This window comes from Doryrhamphus excisus, linkage group LG2, assembly GCF_037039965.1.
Source record: "Doryrhamphus excisus strain RoL-2023G ecotype Guam linkage group LG2, RoL_Dexc_Guam_v1.1, whole genome shotgun sequence".
Classification (NCBI taxonomy): domain Eukaryota; kingdom Metazoa; phylum Chordata; class Actinopteri; order Syngnathiformes; family Syngnathidae; genus Doryrhamphus; species Doryrhamphus excisus.
The window spans coordinates 22,525,524-22,550,345 of record NC_136358.1 but is presented as its reverse complement, the minus strand read 5'-3'; the positions used below and the strand labels follow the sequence as shown (position 1 = coordinate 22,550,345).

General features: G+C 42.3%; 1 protein-coding gene and 1 long non-coding RNA gene across 4 annotated transcripts in view; one reads left to right on the top strand and one right to left on the bottom strand.

The window, feature by feature from the left end:
* The window catches only part of LOC131109408 (uncharacterized), a 44,067-nt gene extending 19,633 nt beyond the window's left edge, over positions 1 to 24,434 (top strand). Inside the window, exons 3-5 of the long non-coding RNA XR_013625762.1 lie at positions 20,429 to 20,635; positions 22,878 to 23,002; positions 24,059 to 24,434. This is a non-coding gene — a long non-coding RNA (uncharacterized LOC131109408). The remainder of the gene's footprint in view (positions 1 to 20,428; positions 20,636 to 22,877; positions 23,003 to 24,058) is intronic.
* Positions 1,683 to 20,900, bottom strand: LOC131109396 (myosin-7). Of its 3 annotated transcripts, XM_078788789.1 has the most exons (38): positions 20,779 to 20,900; positions 20,480 to 20,698; positions 18,971 to 19,114; positions 18,731 to 18,887; positions 18,629 to 18,656; positions 17,328 to 17,433; positions 17,166 to 17,258; positions 17,024 to 17,087; positions 16,860 to 16,958; positions 16,685 to 16,788; positions 15,214 to 15,352; positions 15,015 to 15,133; positions 13,638 to 13,787; positions 13,385 to 13,555; positions 13,011 to 13,320; positions 12,868 to 12,941; positions 12,433 to 12,638; positions 12,248 to 12,371; positions 11,399 to 11,535; positions 9,918 to 10,173; positions 9,595 to 9,837; positions 9,342 to 9,518; positions 9,113 to 9,258; positions 8,936 to 9,026; positions 8,488 to 8,877; positions 6,783 to 6,909; positions 6,579 to 6,697; positions 6,176 to 6,372; positions 5,788 to 5,971; positions 5,441 to 5,606; positions 5,245 to 5,369; positions 4,866 to 5,174; positions 4,599 to 4,802; positions 4,242 to 4,538; positions 3,629 to 3,733; positions 3,422 to 3,517; positions 2,463 to 2,597; positions 1,683 to 1,791 (listed from the first exon to the last, which is right to left on the bottom strand). In XM_078788789.1, the coding sequence occupies exons 2-38, from the start codon at positions 20,678 to 20,680 to the stop codon at positions 1,771 to 1,773; spliced, it is 5,814 nt and encodes a 1,937-aa protein (XP_078644915.1). In that variant the 5' UTR covers positions 20,681 to 20,698; positions 20,779 to 20,900; the 3' UTR covers positions 1,683 to 1,770. The 3 variants fall into 3 exon arrangements, with proteins under 3 accessions (XP_078644915.1, XP_078644913.1, XP_078644906.1); XM_078788787.1 differs by having other exon boundaries at positions 12,868 to 13,320; XM_078788780.1 differs by having other exon boundaries at positions 3,422 to 3,733.
* Positions 24,435 to 24,822: the final 388 nt, after the last annotated feature.

The window sequence follows — 24,822 nt, the reverse complement described above, 5'->3', positions numbered from 1 at the left end:
TGTTCCCTTTCCTTTGGCCTTGGCGACAAAGATAACCCTGTGAAATTCTTGTCTGGATTGTTTCTTCCTGATGGAGAAGGGCAGCCGCTGACAGGCCTGGTGATGGATGAGGGCTGACAGCTGCATTACACTGAAGGAACATACCTGATTAGGTCTTCCCTTTCCTTCATCTCAGTGATACTGATCTTGATGTGGTCAAATAACTTCAGAACAACGAAACGGTCTCCTTGCTAAATTCGTTTTTTGCCACTTGGATGCTTTGGAAAGATAGACTAAGAAGTGGCATACTTCTTAGAATAAAAAAGACCATTATACTTTCTACTTAAATCATCTTGGCAATTGTTTTTTTGGAACTAGTTTGACTTATTCCCATAATATTATGACGAACATTATGACTTCCAAACATGACAGCATTATTTTGTTCGGTTGGTTTGTTTCTCATCATATTACAATTTTTAAAAAAAAATTTTTCTTTAATATTTCCACTCAACAGAGTTGCTAAAATGAGTTTCTTTTTTTTGTTCGCATACTGCTTTTTCCTATTAATATTTTGACTTTATTCTCGTAACATCACAGGTGTTTCCGTTTCAGGTGTAGTTTCCCCCCCCCAACAAGTTCAACCTGTAAATGTAATTTTCTTGTTATTATCTTGTACATCTTCTCCGCGTAGTTTGACTTTATTGACTTAATTACTGCAGATTGGATGGTCCCTGAATGAATCACATAATCTTGCCCCACACTGCACAGACCTGCACAGAGACTATATTTTTAGCCTTTCCTGCTGACAAGCTTGTGCATTGCTAATGCTATTCAAATCCTTTCCTGTCTTCAGTCATAGTCACGTTGACACAAGCCCCCGAATAGCTGTCCGCGGCTATGCCAGTAAATAGCCGCTCCTAACTCAAATTTTAGTTTGCATTTCAATGCAAAAAAAATTAAAATAAATAGTCGAGAGATGGCTTTCTTCTTAAAAACATAAACACTTGTTAGTGGGGCAGTTAGTATGGTAAAATAGATAATAGATAATAAATAGATACTAGATAAAAAAAATAAAAATAAAAATAAAAATAAATAAAAATAAAAATAAAAATAAAAATAAAAATAAAAATAAAAATAAAAATAAAAATAAAAATAAAAATAAAAATAAAAATAAAAATAGATTTAAAAAACTACTTTAATTATATGTATTAGGAAAGCAGGAAGTGAACAAATGTAACAGTTACTGATTGTAAAAGTACCAAATGGAGGGGATTTAATAAGCTTTGCTTCTTCCTACTCCTTTTGGACATGTGGAACTGCAAACTGATTATGTGATGCACTCAATTGTAATCTGATGTTCAAATGTTCATGTTCAAATGAAATTAACCCATTACCATTACTTTTACCACTGTCTAAATGACAATAAAAAATAGAGGCAATGCTACAGTACCTTCTGTAGGTCTTCTCCAAAACAACTCAACTCACAGCCACTTTAAATACAAATAACTTTTTGTTCTGCATGAGGCCCCACATTCACCGCTGTGGGCCGAGGCTCAAACAGGATGTGCGCATGTTAATCGCACATCAAAAAAAATGTGAATTTAACTTTAGCAGCCCCCAAAATAAAAACAAGGTGGTTATATCAAATATCAAACCCTGTGGCTGGTGTAGCGTGACAACAAGACAACAACAATGCACACACGTGTTATTGCACGTTTGCTTTATTCCACAGAAATGTTGACGACAGTTGGGAGAAAGATGGTAGAGATCATCCCAAACGTCTCACATGGCTCACTCCTCCTCCAGTCCTTTCTGTAATGGCACAATAGTGAGATGTTTTAGGGAGAGCAGAGTGATGGTTTAGTTTGTGTGACAGATGTTTCACTTTGTCTTGCTAGGTGCTGTCCTGGCGCTGCTTCTCTCATTTATTGTTCTTATCCCCGAACTGGATTTGATGCGGATGTGTCATGTTTCAAAATGGCGCCGCCCGACTACAAGCTAGCTAAGGCATCTCTGTGTCTTCTGCTGCGTTTTTAATGTTTAATAATGCTTTATTTATTACTTTCTTATTGTTTTTTTGTGCCATACTGATCCGATCCCTGAAGCAACTGTGCAGCTTGTTACGTTTGTAGCTTGCTGCTTGCTCCATTGTTTACACTCGGGAGCAGCAGTTACCTTTGCTATGCAGAGCAACTGTAGATCCCCGCAGAGATATGAAGGAGGAGAGGCTGCACAGCGGGAGTGAACAGCGGAAAAGACGGTATAAAGGTTGCTGGATAAGGACAGTATCAGCCATGTTTACCGTCTGTGGTCATGGGGAACGTGAGATGGAAGCGCTAATGGCGCTAACCCAGCTACAGAGACTTGGAAAAGGGCTAAGAGAGATGTGCTATATTTACTACACTTTGCAGTACCAACATGTAAATGTTGGCGTTATTGTAATGTAAGCGTGTGACATGACATACGTGTGTAGCACTCGTTACCTTGGAGCCAACGTCACGGCTTTTAGCACGCATCTTGTTGACCTGAGATTCGGCAATGTCAGCTCTCTCTTCCGCCTCATCCAGCTCATGCTGGAGTTTACGGAACTTGCTCAGGTGAGTATTGGCCTGCTCCTCCTGCAACAATCAACAAATAAATACGTCAAAATATACTGTATATGATAGTCTTCATATACTTTATGGAAGAACTTAACGCAATTTGGGACTTGTAGAGCGGTAATGTTTCAGCCCGTTATGAGACGGACATCACCCCGATGGGTGGACCTTCTCCATTTGGAAAATCCAATTGGGAATATGTTGCCTTGCCACAGATTATTATGGGCTGTGGCTGAAGACCTATTACTCGAAAGATCTGTGCTGTCTCAGAATTCTGGTAGGTAAACTACACTAGTGGAGGTGTTGTCATGGTGATGAGTGCATTATCGTCTTTTATCATATATTTGAAGCTTTTATTGTATACAGTCAGGGAAATAAGTACTTTTACTCTTGGGTAAAAGGGGGGGGGCAGGATGATTGTGAGAAAGGCGAGGGAGCAGCATTAAAATGACAAGGGAGGAGCTGGTTGATGATGTCAAGGGAGGTAGGCACTTTGAGATCCTAGCGCCCCCAAGGTCGCCCTGCTCAAGAAGACACGCATGCAGCCCAGGGTCAAAGGGCAGCCTTGGCGGAGGCCAACGTTGACCAGAAAGAGGCAGGCAATGCGAACCAAGGTCCTGCTCCGTTTGGACCAAAGGACCAAATGGAACGTGGTAGCACCACCAATCCCGTAATCCTGTATCCCCCAAAGGGTGCCGCCAGGGAGGCGGTCGAATGCCTTTTCCAAGTCCACAAAGCACGTGTAGACCGGTTGGGCAATTTTTCTGGTAGTGCGTCGACTAAAAGCAAGCGACTGACCCGCTGGGACGACCACAAACAAGCCCAAAAAAACACCCAATACTTACAGCCTCTTCAGCAGATCTCTTGTAGGCTTTGACTTTCAGCTGCAGTTTGTCAACCAGATCCTGGAGACGCACCACGTTCTTACGATCTTCCTCAGTCTGGCATTGAAAAGGCGAGACACCCAATTTGAAAATATTTCTTAGCATCTTCATTTCAGATATGAAGAGTCTTGGTGTTCCTAGGTTTTGGGTATTATCTGGTAAACACACCTGATACGTGAGTTCTTTGATGCGCCTCTCATATTTACGGATTCCCTTGATTGCTTCGCTGCTCTTCTTCTGCTCGGACTCCACCTCATTTTCAAGCTCTCGAACCTGAAGGTGAAACAAGACATGTCGTACGTAGTTTGTTTGAAATGTAGCAGCAATATGTATTTAGCATTCATATTTAGTAGTAACGGGCGGCACGGCGGTCTAGTGGTTAGCGCGCAGACCTCACGGCTAGGGTTCAATCCCACCCTCTGCCATCTCTGTGTGGAGTTTGCATGTTCTCCCCGTGCATGCGTGGGTTTTCTCCGGGTACTCCGGTTTCCTCCCACATTACAAAAATTGGCGATTCCAAATTGTCCATAGGTATGAATGTGAGTGTGAATGGTTTGCCTATATGTGCCCTGTGATTGGCTGGCCACCAGTCCAGGGTGTACCCTGCCTCTCGCCCCAAGTCAGCTGGACAGAACCCCCCGCGACCCTCGTGAGGATAAGCGGTAGAAAATGAATGAATGAATGAATGAATTCAGTATCGTGATCAAATCGTGTGACCACTCTACCACCTGAACCACTACAATGTCCTTCTGCTCCCATAGAAACCATTAACCCAACTTACCCTGGCCTCCAGCTTCTGCACCTGCTTCTTGCCGCCCTTCATGGCAATTTGTTCAGCTTCATCCAGACGGTGCTGCAGGTCTTTGATGGTTTGCTCCATATTCTTCTTCATGCGCTCCAGGTGAGCACTGGTGTCCTGCTCTTTCTTCAGCTCTTCTGCCATCATGGCAGCATCGGTGATGGCCTTCTTGGCCTTCTCTTCAGCGTTCCTGCACTCCTGGACTGCTTCTTCCACTTCGGTCTGAAGCTGGGCTGCATCAACCTCGAGCTTCTTCTTTTGGTTGATCAGACCGGTGTTCTGGAGATGTCAGAGAGCAATTAAAGGTATGTCGTGGCAGAAAGTTGACAAGAGTCTCACCTGTGAGTGCAGTAGCTGCACCCTCTCGCTAACATCCAGCAACTCTTGCTCGGCAAGTTTGCGACTTCTCTCCGTTTGCTCGAGAGCAGCCCTCAGCTCTTCCAGCTCAGCCTGAATGAGGTTGTTGCGTCTCTCCACGATGGCGATGTTCTCTTTGAGATCGTCGTTGGCACGAAGAGACTCATCCAGCTGGATCTGGCAATCCTTCACAGGACAACATGAACCGTGAGTCTGATCTGGAAGGAAAGCGTCTTCTCACCAGCTTACCTTCAGATGCGCATGAACAGACTTGAGTTGTTTCTGAGCCTCGGCCGCCTGCCTGTTGGCCTGACTTAGCTGGATCTCCATCTCGTTGAGGTCTCCCTCCATCTTCTTCTTCAAGCGAAGGGCCTCATTCCTGCTTCGGCACTCCGCTTCAAGTGAGGTCTGCAGGGTGTCGATAGTCCTCTGCAGGTTCCTCTTGCACTGCTCCATCTCCTCGTCCTTCTCAGCGAGTTTTCGTTCAATGTCGGCTTTAATCTGGTTGAACTCAAGCTGGGCTCTGAGGATCTTTCCCTCCTCGTGCTCCAGGGAAGCCTGGTAGATACAAGGATAAGCGGCGACACTTTGCAGTTGATGTTCTACCAGACCAATAAAAGCCCCTCACCTCGGCTTCCTCGAGAGCAGACTGGATCTCACTCTTCTCCTGATCCAGTTGTTTCCTTAATTTCTCCAGTTCGTGAATACTCTTTCCACTCTCGCCAAGTTGCTCAGTGAGGTCAGAAATTTCCTCTGTAGGAACACCAAACCCATGATAGCCAATTTAACACAATTTTATCACTTCATCAAAAACTGATGCACACCTTGTAAGTTCTTGTTCTCTCTTTTCATGGTCTCCAAATGATCCAGAGACTCTTCATAGGAGTTCTTCAACTTAAAGAGCTCAGTGCTCAGAGCTCTGGCTTCCTTCTGGGATCCCTCCAACTCACACTGAGACTCCTCATACTTCTGTTTCCACTCAGACAAGACCTGTCATGGGGGACAAAGGCACAATGAAGGCGCATGTGACAAATGATTGAGCACTAAGATGTCGTGATTATTGGCTTCATCGCAACGTTTGCAGATGCTTTACCTATCAAAACCTATCCAGACCTGAATGTTTTTTCCCCTTTTAAAGGTCTTAGTCGTTTTAGTAGTAGTCAATAAACACCTTGTCAAAGTTCCTTTGCTTCTTGTCCAGAGCAGCAGCAGCAGCGTTTGACCTCTCCACGTCCACCATGAGATCTTCAATCTCATTCTGCAGTCTGTGTTTGGTCTTCTCCAGAGAGGAACATTTAGCATTCACCGCTTCCACCGCCTCCTCGGCATCCTGCAGACGCTGAGCCAGCTTCTTCCTTTGGAAATCACCAGTTAAACACTTTAATGGAATGAAGCTTTCCGAAAAAGTTCATACGTGTTCAACGACCGGCTGCTTAGTCATCCGACAAACAAACGTTTTGTTCGTCTTACATTTTAGTAGGAACATAATCCAAACAAAAAGCTTATTTGCCAAATGCGGTACTGTCTCAGTCAGTCATGGTGAATTGTCAGACTCTTACTTGGCCTCCTCCAGTTCTTCAGTCCTCTGGATGGCATCAGTTTCGTACTTAGTTCTCCACTGAGCCACCTCGGAGTTGGCCTTGGACATGCCACGCTGCAGCTCAGCCTTGGCCTCCTGCTCCTCCTCGTACTGCTCCCTCAGCAGGTCACAGTCGTGGCGAGACGACTGCACGGCATGGGCCAGAGCACTCTTGGCCTGTCAGGAAAAATGGATATTTATGCTGAAAAGACATCACTCACTCAACCTTTCTGGGGGTTCGGTTTTGTGCACGAGGATACTTTGACATGGTCACAGTCGACTGACGATTGAACCAGCTACCTTCAAGTTGGGAGGCAACCACTCTTCCACCATGCCATCTTTTCCATCTAATTGCAAAAAGACTATGTAGTACTTTGACTTACTTTGGTCTCTTCCTCCAGTTGTCGCTTGAGGTCTTCAATTTGTTGAGTGTAGGACATTTTTCCTCTCGTAAGTTGAGACACCAGGGAATCCTTCTCTTCAAGTTGTCTTGAGAGCTCACCTGGCATTTTGACAGAAGGTTTTATTAACGTCTGAACACAGTGTTGAATGGCTTCCATTTTGAAGCGACACCACACAAGACGTACCGTTTTCAGTCTGAAGCTTTGCTTTCTGCATGTTGAAGTCATTGATGCAGCGCTGAGCTTCTTCAAACTTGGTCTTGTATTCATTCATCTGGTCTTCCAGAGTTCTGCATGTCTTCTCAAGATTGGTCTGCAATGGGGAGATATCTTTTAGTCCCAAAATAACCACATTGAACTGCCAAAGACCGGGTTGCATAGGCCCCGCTCTCAACCACTCGCCACCCAATCCACATTGTTTGCCCCGCAGGTGGTCGTCTACAGAGGGGGAAAGTAACCATGTAGGTTCTTTGGGCTGAAGCCCAAACCACCAGGCACTCGTGTGCAAGCCCTTCCCCCTGGCCTGGCTCCAGGGTGAGGCCCTGGAGGTTCTGGTTTTGCTCTTGTTCATAGAGTCTTCCAAAACACTCTTAGTCTGGCCCATCATCTACCATCTGGTTGCCTTGGAAAACCCGACCAGGCACACATGTCCCCGGACAACGTAGCTCCTAGGATCACTCGGGCATTCAACCCCTCCACAGAATAATCATCTCTGCTATTCGCAGACGATGTGGCCATGATGGCTTAATCGAGCTGTGATATTCTGTATTTACTGGAACAGTTTCCAGCATCTCCGAAATCCAAGAGGGATTTTGGGTGGGTCAAGTGTGGATTTAATGTTTATTGTTTATTACAGATCCCCATTAGTCCTCACTGCAGTGAAGACTATTCTTCCTGGGGTCCAAAAATTTTATTTCAAACATAATACAATAAAAACATTACAATTAAATATAACTAAATCTAAACAAAAATTATCTGAGATGTAATGGAATACAGCCTTTGAAATTATTGAAGCCAACCAAAACCAGAACTAAAATTATTCCAATTCCAAATTATTTCCAATTTATACACTCAGAATTTCAGAATAAAAAAACTAGAAACTGACTTCCCTGCTAAATACTGCTTCTCCCAATTTATTTTTGAATCTTGCTTTGTTATTTCTCATGGTTAAATGTAGTGGAAGCTTATTCCAATATGTTACTGCTCTGTACATTGTAGTCCTCTTTAATGCAGTAGTTCTTGGCAAAGGCAGAGTAAAGTGAACACCTGAAGCATACCTGGTTTCATAGTCATGTCGAGTATTGATGAGTTTTAGATGTAATAACATATTGTTAGGTTTCCCAATTTGCCAGATATCAAACAAAAATGTCACCAGGCAACATGCCAGCCTTTGGTCAACTTTTACTCAGGACAATGCGGTATGCATTCCACTCCACACTACTCTTCCCAGGGCAGCGGAGAGGCGTGCCCCCTGTTCTGTGTGAGCTGGGGTTGATCTAAATCTTGCTTTGCAGCACTGGACCAAATTCATCATCGATTCAAGTCATCGAGACTAGATAGAACTAAAGATTGCAGTGCCAATTTTATTGGGGATTGCACCCGCAGGTCTTGCCCCAGGTGGAGGAGTTCTACTTTCTTGGGGGTCTTGTTCACGAGTGAGGGAAGGCTAGAGCTTGAGGTCGACAGGAAGATGAGCACCACATCTACAGTCACTGTATCAAAGGAGTCGGATGCAGAGAACGCATCACTGCACCGAACTGCCTATCAATCTTGAACAAGAACCTAAGGTGCTTGAACTCCTCCACTTGGGGAAGGATCTCAACCCCCGACCCGGTGACACCACTCCACCCTTTCTTTGAAGTTCCACATCAAGCAAAAAAGTTAAACCAACCTTTGTTTTCACAACATGTTCCATGTTGGAAACCACATCATCCAGTTCCAGCCTGAGTTCGCTCTTCTCCTTTTCCAGTTTCTGCTTGACTCTCTGCAGGTTGTCAATCTGCTCCCCCAGGTCGGCAACACTATCAGCTTGTTTCTTCCTCAGCGTGGCTGCGGTGGCTTCATGCTGCAAAGTGGCCTCTTCCAGGTCCCTGCGCAGCTTCTGGAACTCGGCCTCCCGCTTCTTGTTCATCTCGATCTGGGCGGATGTCGCTCCGCCGGCTTCCTCCAGCCTCTCGCTGATCTCCTCCAGCTCTCTGGCCAGGTCTGCTCTCTGCTTCTCCACCTTGGCTCGAGCGGCTCGCTCGGCCTCCAGCTCTTCCTCCAGCTCCTCGATACGCGCCTAGTCGGAAACGACTAGTCAGTCGCTGTTGATACAAATTTCAGGAGCCGTTTCTTACCTGAAGCTCTTTCAGTTTCTTTTGAAGCTGAATCGCGATTGCTTGCTCATCCTCTATTTTATTATTGAGCTGGCTTAGTTCGAAGTCTTTTCTGTGATTAGAAAACACGGGCATAACAAAAATATCATATTTAGTTCCTCAACCATATCCTGTAGAGAATGATGACTCTTATGCTACTTTTTCAGCTGCTCCTCAAGTTGTTGCTTGTCGTTCTCCACGTCCATTAAGCTCTCCTGAGTCATCTTTAAGTCTCCCTCCAGCTTCCTCTTAGCTCTCTCAAGATCCATTCGAACCTTCTTCTCTTGCTCAAGAGACCCTTCAAGCTAGACAAAAGCAGTTGAGGTCAGACCTCCAAGGTATCTGAAGTACTGCTTTTTACCAACACAAATATGACTGGAACACATACGTCATCCACTTGCTGCTCCAGTTTAGACTTGGCCTTGGTCAGAGTGTTGACTTTGTCTTCTTCACTCTGGAGATCATCCAGGGTTTGCTGATGAGCTTCCTGCAAGGCTTTCTTCTCCTTGGTCAGCTTGGCGATGATTTCATCCAAAGCTGCCATTTCCTCAACCAGGTTCTTCACCTGGACATCGTTGTGACAAAGTGTATAGGATCAGGTCGTTCTTTCTTTGAAGATTATTATCAAGCGGTAGTCCTACCTTGTTCTCGGTGGCATGCTTCTCTTTCTCCACTTTAGCAAGCGTTAACTCCAGGTCATCTATATCCTTCTTTAGCTCAGAGCACTCGTCCTCCAGCTTCCTCTTCTTTGCAGTTAATTCAGCATTAATCTCTTCCTCGTCCTCCAGCCTTTCAGACAACTCTTTGGCTTTTGCTTCCATCTGGATTTTGTGTTTGATCAAGCCCTCGCACCGTTCCTCTGCATCAGCAAGATTGTCCTGCTCCTAATTTGGATGACAGAGTACACATGACACATATCTTTACATAACCATATCATGAGGAACACTGATGCCACGACACTTACAGCCTGAACTTGGAGCTGCAGGTCATTCTTCTCCTGCAGAAGAGAAACCATTTTCTCCTCCAGTTCCTTCCTGCGTGACTCTGACTTTGCATAAGCTTCTTTCAACTTCAGGAATTCTTCCTTCATGTTGGCCATCTCCTTCTCTGCTTCAGCCGACCTCAGGAGAGGCTTGATCTTGAAGAACAGCTTCATCCAAGGCCAGTTCTTGACCCCCATGAAGGCACGGATGTTCCACTGGATTACCAATAATGCATCCCTGTCAAAGATTAGCCATGGTATGAAATCATGGTGGTAGCTTGTTTGGAATAAGATGAACTATATCCGGTTATGTCCTTCATTGCTGCTTAGTCAATTTCCTCTGGATGACCATCTCCATTAAATAAAGTCATTAATTGGACTGAAGAAACAACCAATTTGAACAACACCATGTCAACAGAATGTCTAGGGACAGCCAAGGGGTCGAGGGTGTCCAGTTCCGGGGCCTTCGGATCTCACCTCTCAATGTGGTCCTGATGGTCTCATCAGGCTATGACCTTCAGCGTTTACTAGGGCGCTTCAGGGATGAGACCTAGCACCTCCTAATCCGAGGCCATGGTTCTCAGTCGGGAAAGGGTGGATTGAACCCACGGGTTGGAAGTGAGCTCCCAGGTGCCCCAGGTAAAGTAGTTCAAGTATCTAGAAGGCTGAGCTCTGAACTTACCCCCCCACTGATGTTCCCAACCTCACCTATGGTCATGAGTTGTGGGTCGTGACCAAAAGAGTCAGAGGTCACAGGTCATGAGTTTCCTCAGTAGGGTGGCTGGGGAGGTCAGACTAGAGGCGCTGCTCCTTCACATCGAGAGGGCTTTCTTACTGAGACTGCTGCCCCCGCGATCCAGACACGGATAAGCGGAGGGAAGTGGATGGATGGCAATTATTTGTGTGTTTACAGTCTTCTTATAGTGAAAGATATAAGATATATATATATAAGATTTTTTTTAGATTTGGCGATTCATTCAGTGAATCTTTCTATGAACTCCAATCGCACTCGAGAAGAGGTCAGCTTGACCTGAGGTTGTTTAGCAGCTGTTGTTTCATATTTTGCCAAATTCCTTAAGGGAAAAGTGCACTTTTTTGGAATTTTGCCCATCAGGAAAAAGCCGAAAGCCACAAACAAAACCCATCATCCACAATCCTTACGCGAGACGCTATGAGTGACATTACATGCATTCTGAGATGTCTCTTTTTGGCTGTTTTTATATCTTTAGAACACGTAGAAAAGAAAAAGACGTGTGTTGAAGTCTCATATAAAGACTGCAGACGATTCCAAAACAGTGCTAGTTCCTCATTTGTTCCTCAGTAATTACTCTAGGTAGGTGGAGGTGCCTTAGTGCCTTCCTCAGTAACTACTGTAAGGGAGACCGTGTTGAATAAAAGAGTGGATCCCCCCCCCCTCTCCAACTCCATGTGTCTGAGCGCTTTCTCAGTACTGAAAACATTACCTCCTTTCAACAATCTTCTGGAATTCCACTCGTGCCAGGAGACCTCGTGATCGAGCCTGGATTCCAGTGATTATGAGTGACAAGCGGTCATCCCTCATCTCCTCAAGTTGCCCGAGAAGACCAGCCTTGAAGAACACCTTGAGACAAATTGGACAGGAAATCATGGATTAGATTTTATATGTACAAGGTACCCAAAGTGCTTTACTGTGAAATCATGGCGATGATCTACATCCGTATTGGCACCTATGGAAGGGGTTTCAAACTCAATCGCACACGGGGGCCAAAACTCAAAGTCTACTTTAGGTTGTGGGCTGATCTTGAACTTATGAAATTGCAGCACGGCCGGATTTGGCCCCCGGGCCTGAGTTTGACATTAGTGACCTTGGCTTTGCTGACCAACACAAAACATTCATACACCACCATGGGGGCAAGGTGGGCCAAATGTCTTGCCCCAAGAACACAACGACAGGATTCAATGGTCAACCTTTCAGGTTTCTGGAAGGAAGATCCCAAAATACTACATACAAGTACGACATGTACGACATGCACCTGTTACTACATGCTCATAGAAAACCAGAAAACCTTGTTGGAGCTTTTTGGAACTCTTTTAACAAGTGGAATGGTGTGTCCCATTACGTGTTGTCTGTACAACACCCAGAAAAGAGAAAGAGATGATGGCCAAAATAAAAAGTGCACTTCTCCTTTAAGACCATATCATGTAAGCATGATGTTATTCTTGCATGAACCCTAAAATGATGGATGCATATTAATCAGATGAGTTGTGTCGTCATCATCCGTTTAGCATCTGTGCATCAACTGTGTCTACTTCCTATTTAATGGGTCTCTTACCTTTGTATGTCCAAACTTGTATTGATTATGGTCAATATCCAGAGACCCGAGGAGTTTTTCTGCCCCCTTCTTACTGTCAATAAACTGACCCTCTGGGATAGCAGCAGGATTCAGGATGCGATATCTGGAAATTAACAGATGATATTCATAATAAATCCAACTTCTCCGTTATTTGACTGTGGTACCTCTGTTTAAAATCTCCATAGAGGATCCGGTTGGGGAAGCCCTTCCTGCAGATCCTGATGCCTTCCAGCACGCCGTTACAACGCAGCTGGTGCATCACCAGAGGGTTCTCCATTGCCCCGGGAGTCTTGGTCTCGTTGGGGATGATGCAGCGTACAAAGTGGGGGTGAGTGGACCTCAGGTTGGTCATCAGCTTGTTCAGGTTCTCCTGAAAAGAAGGTGACAGGATGCAAACAATGGCTTAAATTATGTAACAACGGGGGTCCTAAATTCCTGTTAGCACTGGCGGAGAGAAGAAATAAGGTGATTGTTGCATGTCAAAGGTCTTGTGGTTGACTTTTATCTCTTATGTTATGAACAAGCACAAATATTAATATCCAGTATTTATCCAAAACAAGGTAGAAAATATTCCATTCCTAACATGTGTCTGTACTGACCCTATGCAAGGCTGACACAGTCTGGAAAGATGAACCCTTCTTCTTCGTTCCTCCTTTCCCTTTCCCACCTTCAGCTGGAAAGCAAGAGTAGTGTTTGGCAAACAACTGGCCTCTCTCAATGTGAGCATACGGTTTATGCTTACCTGAGTCAGCCCCAGCGTAATTAGCAAAGAGGAGCGCCAATAATTTCAGCGTAGACTTCTGGTAAAGACCAACCACAGTTTCATTCAGAGGGTCCTTGTTCTTCACCAGCCAGTTGTTGATGTTGTAGTCAACGGTTCCGGCGTAGTGCATCAGGGCAAAATGGGCCTCCGGTTTCCCTTTGACAATTCTGGGCTTCTGGAAGTTGCTGGATTTCCCCAGGTGGTTGTCGTAGAGCTTAGCTTTGAAGGTGGCATCACTGGCTTTGGGGAACATGCACTCCTCTTCAAGGATGGACATGATACCCATGGGCTGAGGAGAACAACATATGAGTTATTGGAATTCAATGATAGCCTCTCGCAAAAGACCTTCTCACCTTTTCAATCAGGTCAATACACGCCTGCAAGTCCATACCAAAATCTATGAAAGTCCACTCAATGCCCTCTTTCTTGTACTCTTCCTGCTCCAGCACAAACATGTGATGGTTGAAAAACTGTTGCAGCTTTTCATTGGTGAAGTTGATGCACAGCTGCTCAAAGGTGTTGAACTGGAAAACAAAGCAGACTAAGTTAGCTAGCAGATTGACCTTCACGTATCGTATTGGCCTACAAAGCCTCCGCAGAGCTCACGTCAAAGATCTCAAACCCAGCGATGTCCAGTACGCCAATGAAGTACTGGCGAGGCTGCTTGGTGTCCAGAGACTGGTTGATCCGGACCACCATCCATAGGAACATCTTCTCATACACCGCCTTAGACAATGCACCAACCGCATAGTACACCTGGAAAACACACCATGCTCAGTGATCTAAATACCCTTCCCTGTGTAGAAATGTATTTGGCTTTACACGCTACTACAATAGTACTGTCAGCCCCTGTAGTGATGGAAAGGGGGGTTCTATTTCATGTCTAGAGGGCTTTAAAAGTATAAAACTGTATTTAGAATGTATTAAACAGGTTTTATTATTTTCTCTTTTACATTTACTGTATTAGCCAATAGAAATGTAAAGGTGACTCTGGGGGTGCTATTTCATGTCCAGAGGGCTCTAATAACATTAGAAAGCATATTCATAAGGTTGTCTTATTTTTTTTATTATGTCTAGTATATTGGTAATATCAGTGTAAAAGGGATTATAGGGGTGTTATTTCATGCCAAGAGAGCTCTAATAATATCAAAAAGTGACTTTCAATGTCTTGTATGTCTACTTTTCTATTATTGTGTCTACTATATTGGGTAATAGAGGTGTAAATGTGACTATAGGGGTGTTACTTCATGTCTAGAGGGCTCTATTAATGTTCAACAGTGCAGTTAGAAGGTATTAAACAGGTTTCCTATGTCTTATTTTCTCTTATTGTGTCTACTATATTGGGTAGTAGCAGTGTAAAGGTGACTATAGGGGTGTTATTTCATGTCTAGGGGTCTCTAATCATGTTAAACAATGCATTTAGAAGGTGTTAAACAGGTTTTCTATGTCTTATTTTCTGTCATTGTGTCTACTATATTGGGTAATAGGAGTGTAAAGGTGACTATAGGGGTGTTATTTCATGTGTAGGGGGCTCCTAATCATGTTAAACAGTGCATTTAGAATGTAGTAAACAGGTGTTCTATATCTTATATGTCTTATTTTCTCTTCTTATGTTTACTATATTGGGTAATAGGAGTGTAAAGGTACTATAGGGGTGTTATTTCATGTCTAAAGAGCTCTGATCATGTTATAGAGTGCATTTACAAGGTTATAAACAGGTTTTCTGTCTTATACTATAGGTCTTATTTCTTCTTATTATGTCTACTATATTGGGTAATAGGAGTGTAAAGGTGATATTTCATGTCTATAGGGCATTCCCTTGATAGTTAATCAGGAATCCTACTAAATGAGGGATTAGTGTATTGATAAAATCCATCCAGACATGTGGTTGCTAGCCAGGGGAGTGTGCAATCAGGATTTTCATGTGTTGCAAAGTTAGCCTAAATGGAAACGCGAGAACAAAGTACATGGAGTCTCATTTACCTGCTGGACATTTTGTCCCTTGGTGACCCATTCATTGCCCACTTTAACTCTGGGATGACAGAGACCTTTGATGAGGTCAGCAGAGTTCATGCCCATCAGGTAAGCAACTTTATCAGCATCTGAGAGAAGACAAACACAAGCAACTCTCAAATGCTTATGCTTTCTTTTGTTGGACACGTGTTGTGGGACTTCTCCTCACCTTCGGTGCCATCAGCCTCGGCTTGCTCCTCACGCTGCTTGTTCTTGAACTTCATGTTACCATAGTGCATGATGGCGCCTGTCAGCTTGTAAATGCCGTTCTTCTCCTCTTGGGTGAAGCCCAGCACATCGAAGGCATCCTGAGATCAATGAAGGGTTATTATTATAAGACATATTTTGGCGCCATATTTTTGAACGACTTATAGTATATAAAAATATATATAAATAACTTATGTGACTGTAAGTAATGCCCGTGATTGCACCCCGAGAAAAAAGATGTGTATAAATAGGTATGTTTATATTGTATCCATTAAGGTTTTTTTTTTTTTATGAGACTTCAGCTTGTGTAGCTTTTTTGTCTTGTTCAACATCACCCCCTCCTGAATTGAAAAAATTAAAGAGAACAGCAAAAATGGGGGACACACCAGTAATTTTACTGGTAGAATAAAGACAAAATTTACAAAGTAAAGTCATTTGGGTAGAAAAAAAATAGCAAAAATCTGCCGTCTTAAAGGGAGAAATATGTGCAATTTTTGAAAAATTCAGTCAGGAAAAAAATATTGCAGTCTAAATATTCTGGGAATAAAGTCATATTAATATGAGGAAAAAATGTACAAGAAGAAATTTGATGTGTTATGTTAGGAGCACAATAGGAATGTATGCAACACAATTAGTTTTTATAAGCCTGATCCTAACAACATATGTGTGCATCTTTTAAGCTGTGATGATGACACACCTCTCCATGAATGGATTTCACCTCAGCACAGTTTTAAGCCATAAAAACGGCCACAAGGGGGCAGAAGTGCATTTGATAAGAGCTCGGCAGGGTGAAAGTGAGTACCTGTACATTTACACTTAGGAACGCAGGAGGGTTTGCAGGGGGAAGAGAGAGCTGTGTTTCTTTTTTTTTTTCTTTTTTCTTTTTCTTTTTTTTGTTTCTAAGATATAAGATGTCATTATGTCATTGTATGGTCATATCACCTCGTACTTTGGTACGTGACAAAAAATAAAATAAATAAAAAAATATATATATTTTTTTACATTTTTTTATTTATAAATAGATAAATACATAAATCAATACAAATAAAAAACTTCCACTATATTAGGAAAGCAGGAAGTGAACAAATGTAACAGTTACTGATTGTAAAAGTACCAGATGGAGGGGTAGGATTTAATAGACTTTGCTTCTTCCTACTCCTTTTGGACATGTGGAGCTGTGAACTGATTATGGGATGCACTCAATTGTAATCTGATGCATGTTCAAATAAAATAAAACCATTACCATTACCATATACATTTTTAATGGCGTCGCGATTCGTAATATGGTCCCACTATAGTCTAACTGGGATACACGGTAACAGATAATTCATGACCATTCATGGTCCTGTAACTGTACCACCGAGTGCCCCCCTTTCAAAGTGTTAGTCCGGCTATGAAAGTCCATCCAAATCGGAGCAAGCGTTTCTACTCACATCGGTGGCCATCAGCTCCTCAGAGTCATTAATGGAGGCCACCGTTGTTTCTCCTTGGGAGATGAAGGCGTAGTCGTAGGGGTTGTTGGTGATGAGCAGCATCTCTGAAAGGCAAAACAACTCGTTAAGTCTTCGTTTCACGCACCACAAGCCCTTCATCGTCATTTAAAGCAACCTAAAAGCTCAGGTTTTCTCTGTGACAGAATCTGATAGAAGATGTGATAGTCTCTCTCGGCCTTCAGCTGAAAGGTGACACGGGATTTCTCCAGCAGATCTGGAAAACAAATAAACGTTTATCAGTTGGTGATGCAACATAAAATCCAAATCAGCAGTACCTACATGTCTCGATATCAGCCGACGCTAGCTTCCCACTGGCTGCAAAGTGGATTCGGATGAATTTGCCCTGGTGAAATAAACCCCCCCACCACATGTAAACGTGCACTTTTTTCATAAGCAATGTGAACAGATACGCTCAGCTTACAAATCTGGAAGAGTTGTCGTTCCTGATGGTCTTGGCGTTGCCAAAGGCCTCCAGGGCCGGATTAGCCTGGATGATTTGATCCTCCAGGGTACCCTGAAAGTACAGCAGCGTGACGTTTGCCATCCAGCGGATGAATAGCGGATTTCAAATCACATTAGAAACCTTTTTCTCAGAGCCGGTATCTTTCTTTCCACTGCCTGCTGCAATGCTGGCAAAATACTGGATGACTCTTTTGGTGTTGACCGTCTTCCCAGCACCGGATTCTCCACTACGGAAACAAAATCAAGTCAGGTTTTTGATTCTACATACAGGAAGTGATATCTGTGGTTCAGAGTTGAGTTTTAGGGATTATTGCGCCTCGTTCGGCCAATCCAGCTTGGTGCTTGCAGCGACACCTAGTGACCGGTGTAGGCAGCATCTTTGAATTTTAGTATCATAACTAACTTAATTTGAGGGAAAACTTTAGTTTTATTAAAGTTATAGTATGAAAAACAATGAATAAAGTTGTAATTGGAAAATTAGGTTGTGGAAAGAGTAAATAATAATAACAATAATAAAGTCAAAATATTATGGGCTAAAATCAAATTTATGATAACAAATTGACAAGAAAAAAGTTGAAATTGTTGGAAATTTAAAAAAAAACAGCATCAACGCAGAAATTAACTAAATTTATGAGAATAAAAAAAAAAATTCAGAGAAAAAAAAGTCCTATGACAATATACTACTTACATTTAATATCTAATATTATGGGGAAAACTGATGTCAGTTCGGTAATGGTAATGGTTTTATTTCATTTGAACATGCATCAGATCACAAGTGAGTGCATCCCATAATCAGTAACTGTTACATTTGTACACTTCCTGCTTTCCTAATATAGTTTACGTTTTTTTTTTGTTGTTTTGTTTTTCTTTTGTCACGTACCGAAGTAAAAGTTGATATGACCATACAATGACATTATCGGTACTATAGTAACTGTAAATATAGTGAAATGTGATATGTATAGCGCATCATGACTGGTTCAAGACTCTTCATCCTAGTATTTAGCAAACACTAAATATATATATTTTATATATATATATATATATATATATATATATATGTGATTTCATTTAAGATTTATGTGTCATTTAAGATACAATATGCCTTTATTACTCCCACAAGAGGAAACTTTAGGTGAAAAATGTGTAAAATTTGCTTAAATATGCATATTTTAACTACTAATAGGGTGTACTAAACCACAATATTTAGTATTATAATATAATATTGAGTATTTATTCATGAGTATATTTTTGAAAAGCCGTGATAGAGTGAAGTGTTAAGTGGCGAAGGATTACTGGAATCGTCACCTGGCATTTATCTTTCTGTTTGTGAAGAACAACAGCAAATTGATGACTAATCATGATTAATTCATTGTCAACTAAATTAATTCATTCATAAACGAGTAGTCATTTGCAAGAACTCACGTGATGAGAATTGACTGATTCTCTCTGTCTGGAAGAGAAAGGAAAAGCATTTAAGTGCTTGGACTGGACGCTGCGGTTCCATGTGGGTTTATTTCCACTTACCAGTTAGCATGTACTGGTAGGCGTTGTCAGAGATGGAGAAGATGTGAGGAGGAGCTTCACTCCTCTTCTTCCCCCTGTAGGCCACCACCACCTCCTGGTTGTAGACCGGCAGCCACTTGTAGGGGTTGACCGTGACACAGAACAGCCCAGAGTACGTCTGTCAGGCGCAACACAGGGTTACCATGGATACACCCTTTGCTAGGACTGGCTCAGCACAAGAGAGCAAAGGTGCGGCCTCACATAGATCATCCACGCTGCGTAACGTTCTTTCAGGTTGAACAGCACGGCGGGCTCATGGAGGAAGGTGAACATGGCCATGTCTTCAATTTTGTCAAACTTTGGCGGGTTCTGAGGGTGGACGTCACACTCCTTCACCGTCACCGTCTGTAGACACAAAACATCATCTTTGGCCACTCGGAGTACCTTTTGAAGAAATATTACTATATTCTATACATGAAATGCAGTCAATGAAGTGTGGACTGGGTGTTGCAGGCCCTTAAAAAGTCCAGCAAATTAGTTTGTCAGTTATGTCGCCATGGTTACACAGAATTTTACCTACCTACCGTCAAGAGCTTTACAGTTACAACAGAATATGATATAGTAATAATCAATATTAAGCATAAGGAATAAAGAAATGGGATTTGCAGGCCCATGATAAGTCCTGCGATCGCGTGTGTTGGTGTTCTTCTTCCATTTTCAACTTTGTCAGTTACGTCGCCATGGTTACACAGAATTTTACTCACCTACCATCCAGAGCTTTCCAGTTACAGCAGAATATGATATAGTAATAATAAATATTAAGCATGAGGGATAATAAAATGGGATTTGCAGGCCCATGATAAGTCCTGCGATCACGTGTTAGTGTTTTTCTTCCATTTTCAACTTTGTTTGTCAGTTACATCGCCATGGTTACACAGAATTTTTACCTACCTACCACCAAGAGCTTTCCAGTTACAGCACAATATGGTATAGTACTAATAACTTTTAAGCATTAGGAATAATAGAATGGGATTTGCAGGCCCAGTCCAGCTGGCTATCAGATGTGTTGGGGTTCTTCTTCCATTTTCTTCCATTTTCAACTTTGTTTCTGTTACGCAGAATTTTAACTACCTACCATCAAGAGCTTTACAGTTCCAGCAGAATATGATATAGTAATAATAAATACTGAACATGAGGAATAATAGATTGGGATTTGCAGGCCCATGATAAGTCCAGCTATCACGTGTTGGGGTTCTTCTTCCATTTTTCTGTTTTTCCAGTGATGTAACACTTTGTAGGGTTCTTTGCACAGTTTTTTTCTTTGTTTTGCAGGCCCATAATGAGTCAAGGGTGTTTGAGGCCTGTTATCAACTTTGTCAGTGACGTCGCCACGGTTACACATAACGTTACAGCATATCAATAGCACACGACCCACCATGGAGATCTTTCCAGCTATGGAAGAATGAAATATAATAATGACAAACATGAGGAATAATAGAATATAGGCTGCTGTGCTTTGCATTGCAGGCCCATAATACATCCAGATACAGCATGTTGGAGTTCTACTAATCAAGTGGTCCGTTTTCAACTTTGTTAATCAATTATGTCACCACGTTTTCTATTTGCTACTGAGCACAAAGTCCTTGATGCTGGCTTCATGTCCACACTGAAACACTAAGCTTCATTAAGCTTCAAATGATGTGTTTGTATTCCACACAGACTTAAAGAATCCGGACTGACGTTACTAAGCCGACTTGTCAGATTACTGACCTTCCCCTTCTGGGTCTGAGCGGTGACTTTGTCGCCCTCCCGGCTGACGATGGATGCCTTCACGTACTCCTCATCCGTGTCAGGGACGAAACATTCCTTCTTCATGTCAAACGGACGAGTCTGAGCCTCCAGACGCTCCCGGTCTGATTTCCTCAGGTACGGGGCCGCTAACCCAAACTCTTTCATGGCGGCGTCACCCATTTTTTCACGTTACGCTTGCTTCATAAAGATGAACACAAACATGTGTTTAGCATCAACTTCCCAACAGGAATGTGAAACTTGCCGTGTCGCGTTCATACCTTACTAATCCCTACAGAGGAGACTGAGGTGCTGGGGTCCTGCGTAGGGGAAGTACACCATGAAACCTTCAAAGTACTTAAAGGGATGCTCTGGGACTCGCGCCTTACCTTGAGATAGAATGGTGACCTATTGTGGCTTTCACTATCAGTTCCCTTTATAAAGGAAGCCCCTCTGCCCTATATGGAGGATGCTCTAAGACCCAGGAATGCTATTGTGTGTGACTTGGGTTGGGTTGGGGGGGGGGCACTGGATGGCAGAGAGCAATATAGAAATCAGGGGGTAAGACTCTTATCAGGGACGGGGTCTCCTGGCCATATTAGGAGCTCATTGGGGGTGGCGATTAATCATAGGTATCCTCAAGATGCCAGGGGAACACGACTCGTCCCTAAATAGAATTCTTTTGTCATCGCTCCAGCATGGAACCGCTGCTGCGGAACAAAGGATGCTGCGTGAAACACGAGCATCCTTCCCGGGAACAAAGCACACAAATCATCTACCACTTAATTCATGGACAAATGGATATGACCGTTTGTTGACCTAGGAACAAACATAACAATCAATAAAAAATTTGGCATTAAAGTCATAATTACGAGAAGAAAATTCAGTAAAAATGGAAAAAACAGCAGTAAAAAAGAAAGACAAGATTTTTTGTGTCATTTTATGAGAAACAAGAAGACAACAAAATTTTTGGAAAGTCAGGTTGCAGAAAAAAGTTATAATATTATGAAAATAAAATCCAAATATGATGAGAATAAAGTTATCATTAAGAGAACTGCTACAAGAGAAATTTTGAAAATTTATTTAAAAAAACAAAAATTTGGCAAATGACAAGGCAAATTTTATGAGAATAAATGCAAAATATCGAGAGAGAAAAGTAATCACTGACGGGAAAAAAATCTACACTTTTACAAGATTTTATTAAATGTCACAAGAATAAACTTAATTTAGAAAAATGTGATTTTAGTCACATATGGATGAAATATTAAAGATTTTTTTTAAATTGCAATATGAGAAACAAACAAAACAACAAATAATAGGTGTGAAAATTAGGTTGCTCTAACGTTATGAGAATAATGTCCAAATATTATTGGCATAAAGTCATGATTGAAATTGTTGAAAAACAAATAAAAAAACAAGCTATAATTTTATGAGAATAAAGTCAAAATATTTAGAAAAAAGGTTGTAATGAACAAAGTTGCAATTTTATGACAAACTGTCATAGCGTGAGGAAGAATTATGTCATTTTAGTCGCGTATTAAAGAAGTACTATGTTAATTTTTAGTCAGAATGTTATGATAAAGAAAACAAAATGTTATCATTTTTGGAAAATTAGGTTGGGGAAAGTTATAATGTTATGAGAAGAACATTTATAAAGATTTATCTTTATAAAGATTATTTCAGAAAAAATTTGATACATTTGGAATGTTTTTTTAGCTCATTATATCAAAAAATATCAAAGTGGCAAAGTTGCATCCTTTGTTTTTTTTACTATGTAACCCTCAGTGCGCAAATGCCCCCCCCCCCCATGCCCCCCGTCCTACACTGTTTGAGTATGGTAAATGGCCTTTGACTTCTCCAACGCTTTCCTACCATGACACTGTCAACACGTTAATGACGCAGCACCAGGAGCAACTGGAGGTTCGATATCGTTATATACCTTGACATGCACGCGGGTCGACAGAGGATCGAACCAGCAACCTCCTGGCTCATTCATGAAGTCTGTCTTGTTTAAACATGGAGAAAAAAAGTCACAGAGCAGAAAATAACCAGTTAGATATTCTAAATGCGCTATGAAGGGGTCTCAGTTACTTAGGGGGCTCAAGAGGCATGGCTGACGTATTGTGTTGACTTATCACAGGGGGACATAAACAGTAGGAGATAGCAAGTGGGGCGCTCTAAATAAAGAACGCTGGTTGGTGAGATTATCCAGGCGGCAAGTGTGAGGCAACACAGACAGAGGGGTCTTCGGCAGGAGACATGCCTGAGATTCACTGAAATGCAGCGATGATGACAAACAATAAACTCCTGCATGGCTGACGCCAAGGTCACAGCGGAGTGCTAGCTAAAAGCTCTGTTGACATGGCATTGTGTCTTTCAGGACAAAGATAACTGTGTGAGATGCCTGCTAAAAACCTCCCACTGATTGAGGAGAACAGCCACAGAGGCGTCGCCCGCGTGGAGGATCAACAGCAGCACATGTCGGCCTCACACCCCACCCCCCACGTAAACACAAGCTATATGCCTACTCATGTTCTTAAATAGCAGCATGCTAACATGTAGCCTATCAGTGCTAAGTGTTTATGTATGTGAAAATGGCTACAAATGCTACTATGCTAATGTTAGCATGCTAGCAATGCTGACATGCTAACAGGATCATGCAAACACCTGGCATAATTGTGCTAAGTGCTTACGTATGTGTCTACCCATGAAAATAGCTAAAGATGACAGTGTGCTAATGTAACCATGCTAGCAATGCTAAAAAGCTAAATTTAGCATGCTAACACCGAGAATGATAGTGCTAAGTCTTCATATAAGTGCCCAGCAATGAAAATTGATAAAAATTCTACTATGCTAATGTTAGCATTTTAGCAATGCTGACACGCTAACAGCAGCATGCAAGCACCTAGCATGATAGTGCTAAGTGCTTACATATGTGTCTACCCATGAAAATAGCTAAAGATGACAGTGTGCTAATGTAACCATGCTAGCAATGCTAAAAAGCAAAATTTAGCATGCTAACACTGAACATGATAGTGCTAAGTCTTCATATAAGTGCCTAGCGATGAAAATGGATAAAACTGCTACTATGCTAATACTATACTATACTATTCTATGCATGCAAGCACCTAGCATGATAGTGCTAAGTGCCTATATGTGTCTACCCATGAAAATGGCTAAAAATGACAGTGTGCTAATGTAACATGCTAGCAATGCTAAAAAGCTAAATTTAGCATGCTAACACCGAGCATGACAGTGCTAAGTCTTATATAAATGCCTAGCAATGAAAATGGATAAAAATGCTACTATGCTATTGTTAGCATTTTAGCAATGCTGACACGCTAACGGCAGCATGCAAGCATACCTAGCATGATAGTGCTAAGTGCTTATATATGTGTATGCTAAAATTTACATGCTAGCAATGCTAAAATGCTATTGTTAGCATGCTAAATCTAGCATGATGGTGCTACGTCTTTACAAAACAAAGTGTCTTCCTATGAAAATACATTTTGTGGTCTAAGCACTGCCTTTTCAATGACTGCAGTTTGGCTTTCCAAGCAGGATGAAGGTGCGTAGTGACAGCAGTGGAGTGGCCCAGCGCCGCTAATAGAAGCCCCTTGGGAGCTGAAGCGATAAAAAGAAGGTCAACAACTGCTGACAAGTGCTGAGATGATTTCCATCAGGATAAGTGAGTGGCCCTCGTACTGACAGCCGGCTTCACGTTGCCAAATGGAAGCGAGAGATTCTTTGCCCCCGCTAAAGAGCCCCTGAAGCTATGGCTGATCAAAGGTCAGACTACAACATTTCTATATGTTATATATCTATATATGGGCATACCCATCGTTTTACTCATTTAGTTTTCTGGGTTTCTTCCTGTCTCTACATTTTTTTTGTTATACGTTGCACAGAATTTAGAATTTTCTTTTGTCAGTCACATAGTCTCGGTGGGTGGAGGCGGGGCTGCTAGCATACACACAGAGTGTAACGTGCTAAAAATCATCTATATCTTTTTTCATTGTACTTTTCTGAAAAGCAAACCTAGTCTAGTCTCCAAATGTGGGCCGTGTGGACAGGGAGTTAGGCCTGGGATTGAGAGTTAAGTGTCAGCCAGAGTACGGCCACAACGGCACCCGATCTTGGTATTGATTAAGATTAAGATATGCCTTTATTCGTCCCTCAGTGGGGAAATTTGTATGATGATGATATTATTGTGTCCTGAGATCATTCCCACCTGCAAGAATTGTGTGAACGTGTTACTAGTGACACTTAGTGGCCAACGTAGACTACAGTTCAGCTTTCATCCCTTCAAGTAGGGGTGTCCAAAG

What these genes read in the sequence shown, in the direction of transcription:
- LOC131109396 (XM_078788780.1), bottom strand. Translation starts at nt 20,680, where the DNA reads ATGGGTGACGCCGCCATGAAAGAGTTTGGGTTAGCGGCCCCGTACCTG. An exon ending in CGAGGCTGATGGCACCGAAG is followed by an intron (nt 15,134 to 15,213) that starts GTGAGGAGAAGT and finishes GTCTTCTCTCAG; the next exon opens with ATGCTGATAAAGTTGCTTAC. An exon ending in AACATGTTGTGAAAACAAAG is followed by an intron (nt 6,910 to 8,487) that starts GTTGGTTTAACT and finishes TCCCCATTGCAG; the next exon opens with ACCAATCTTGAGAAGACATG.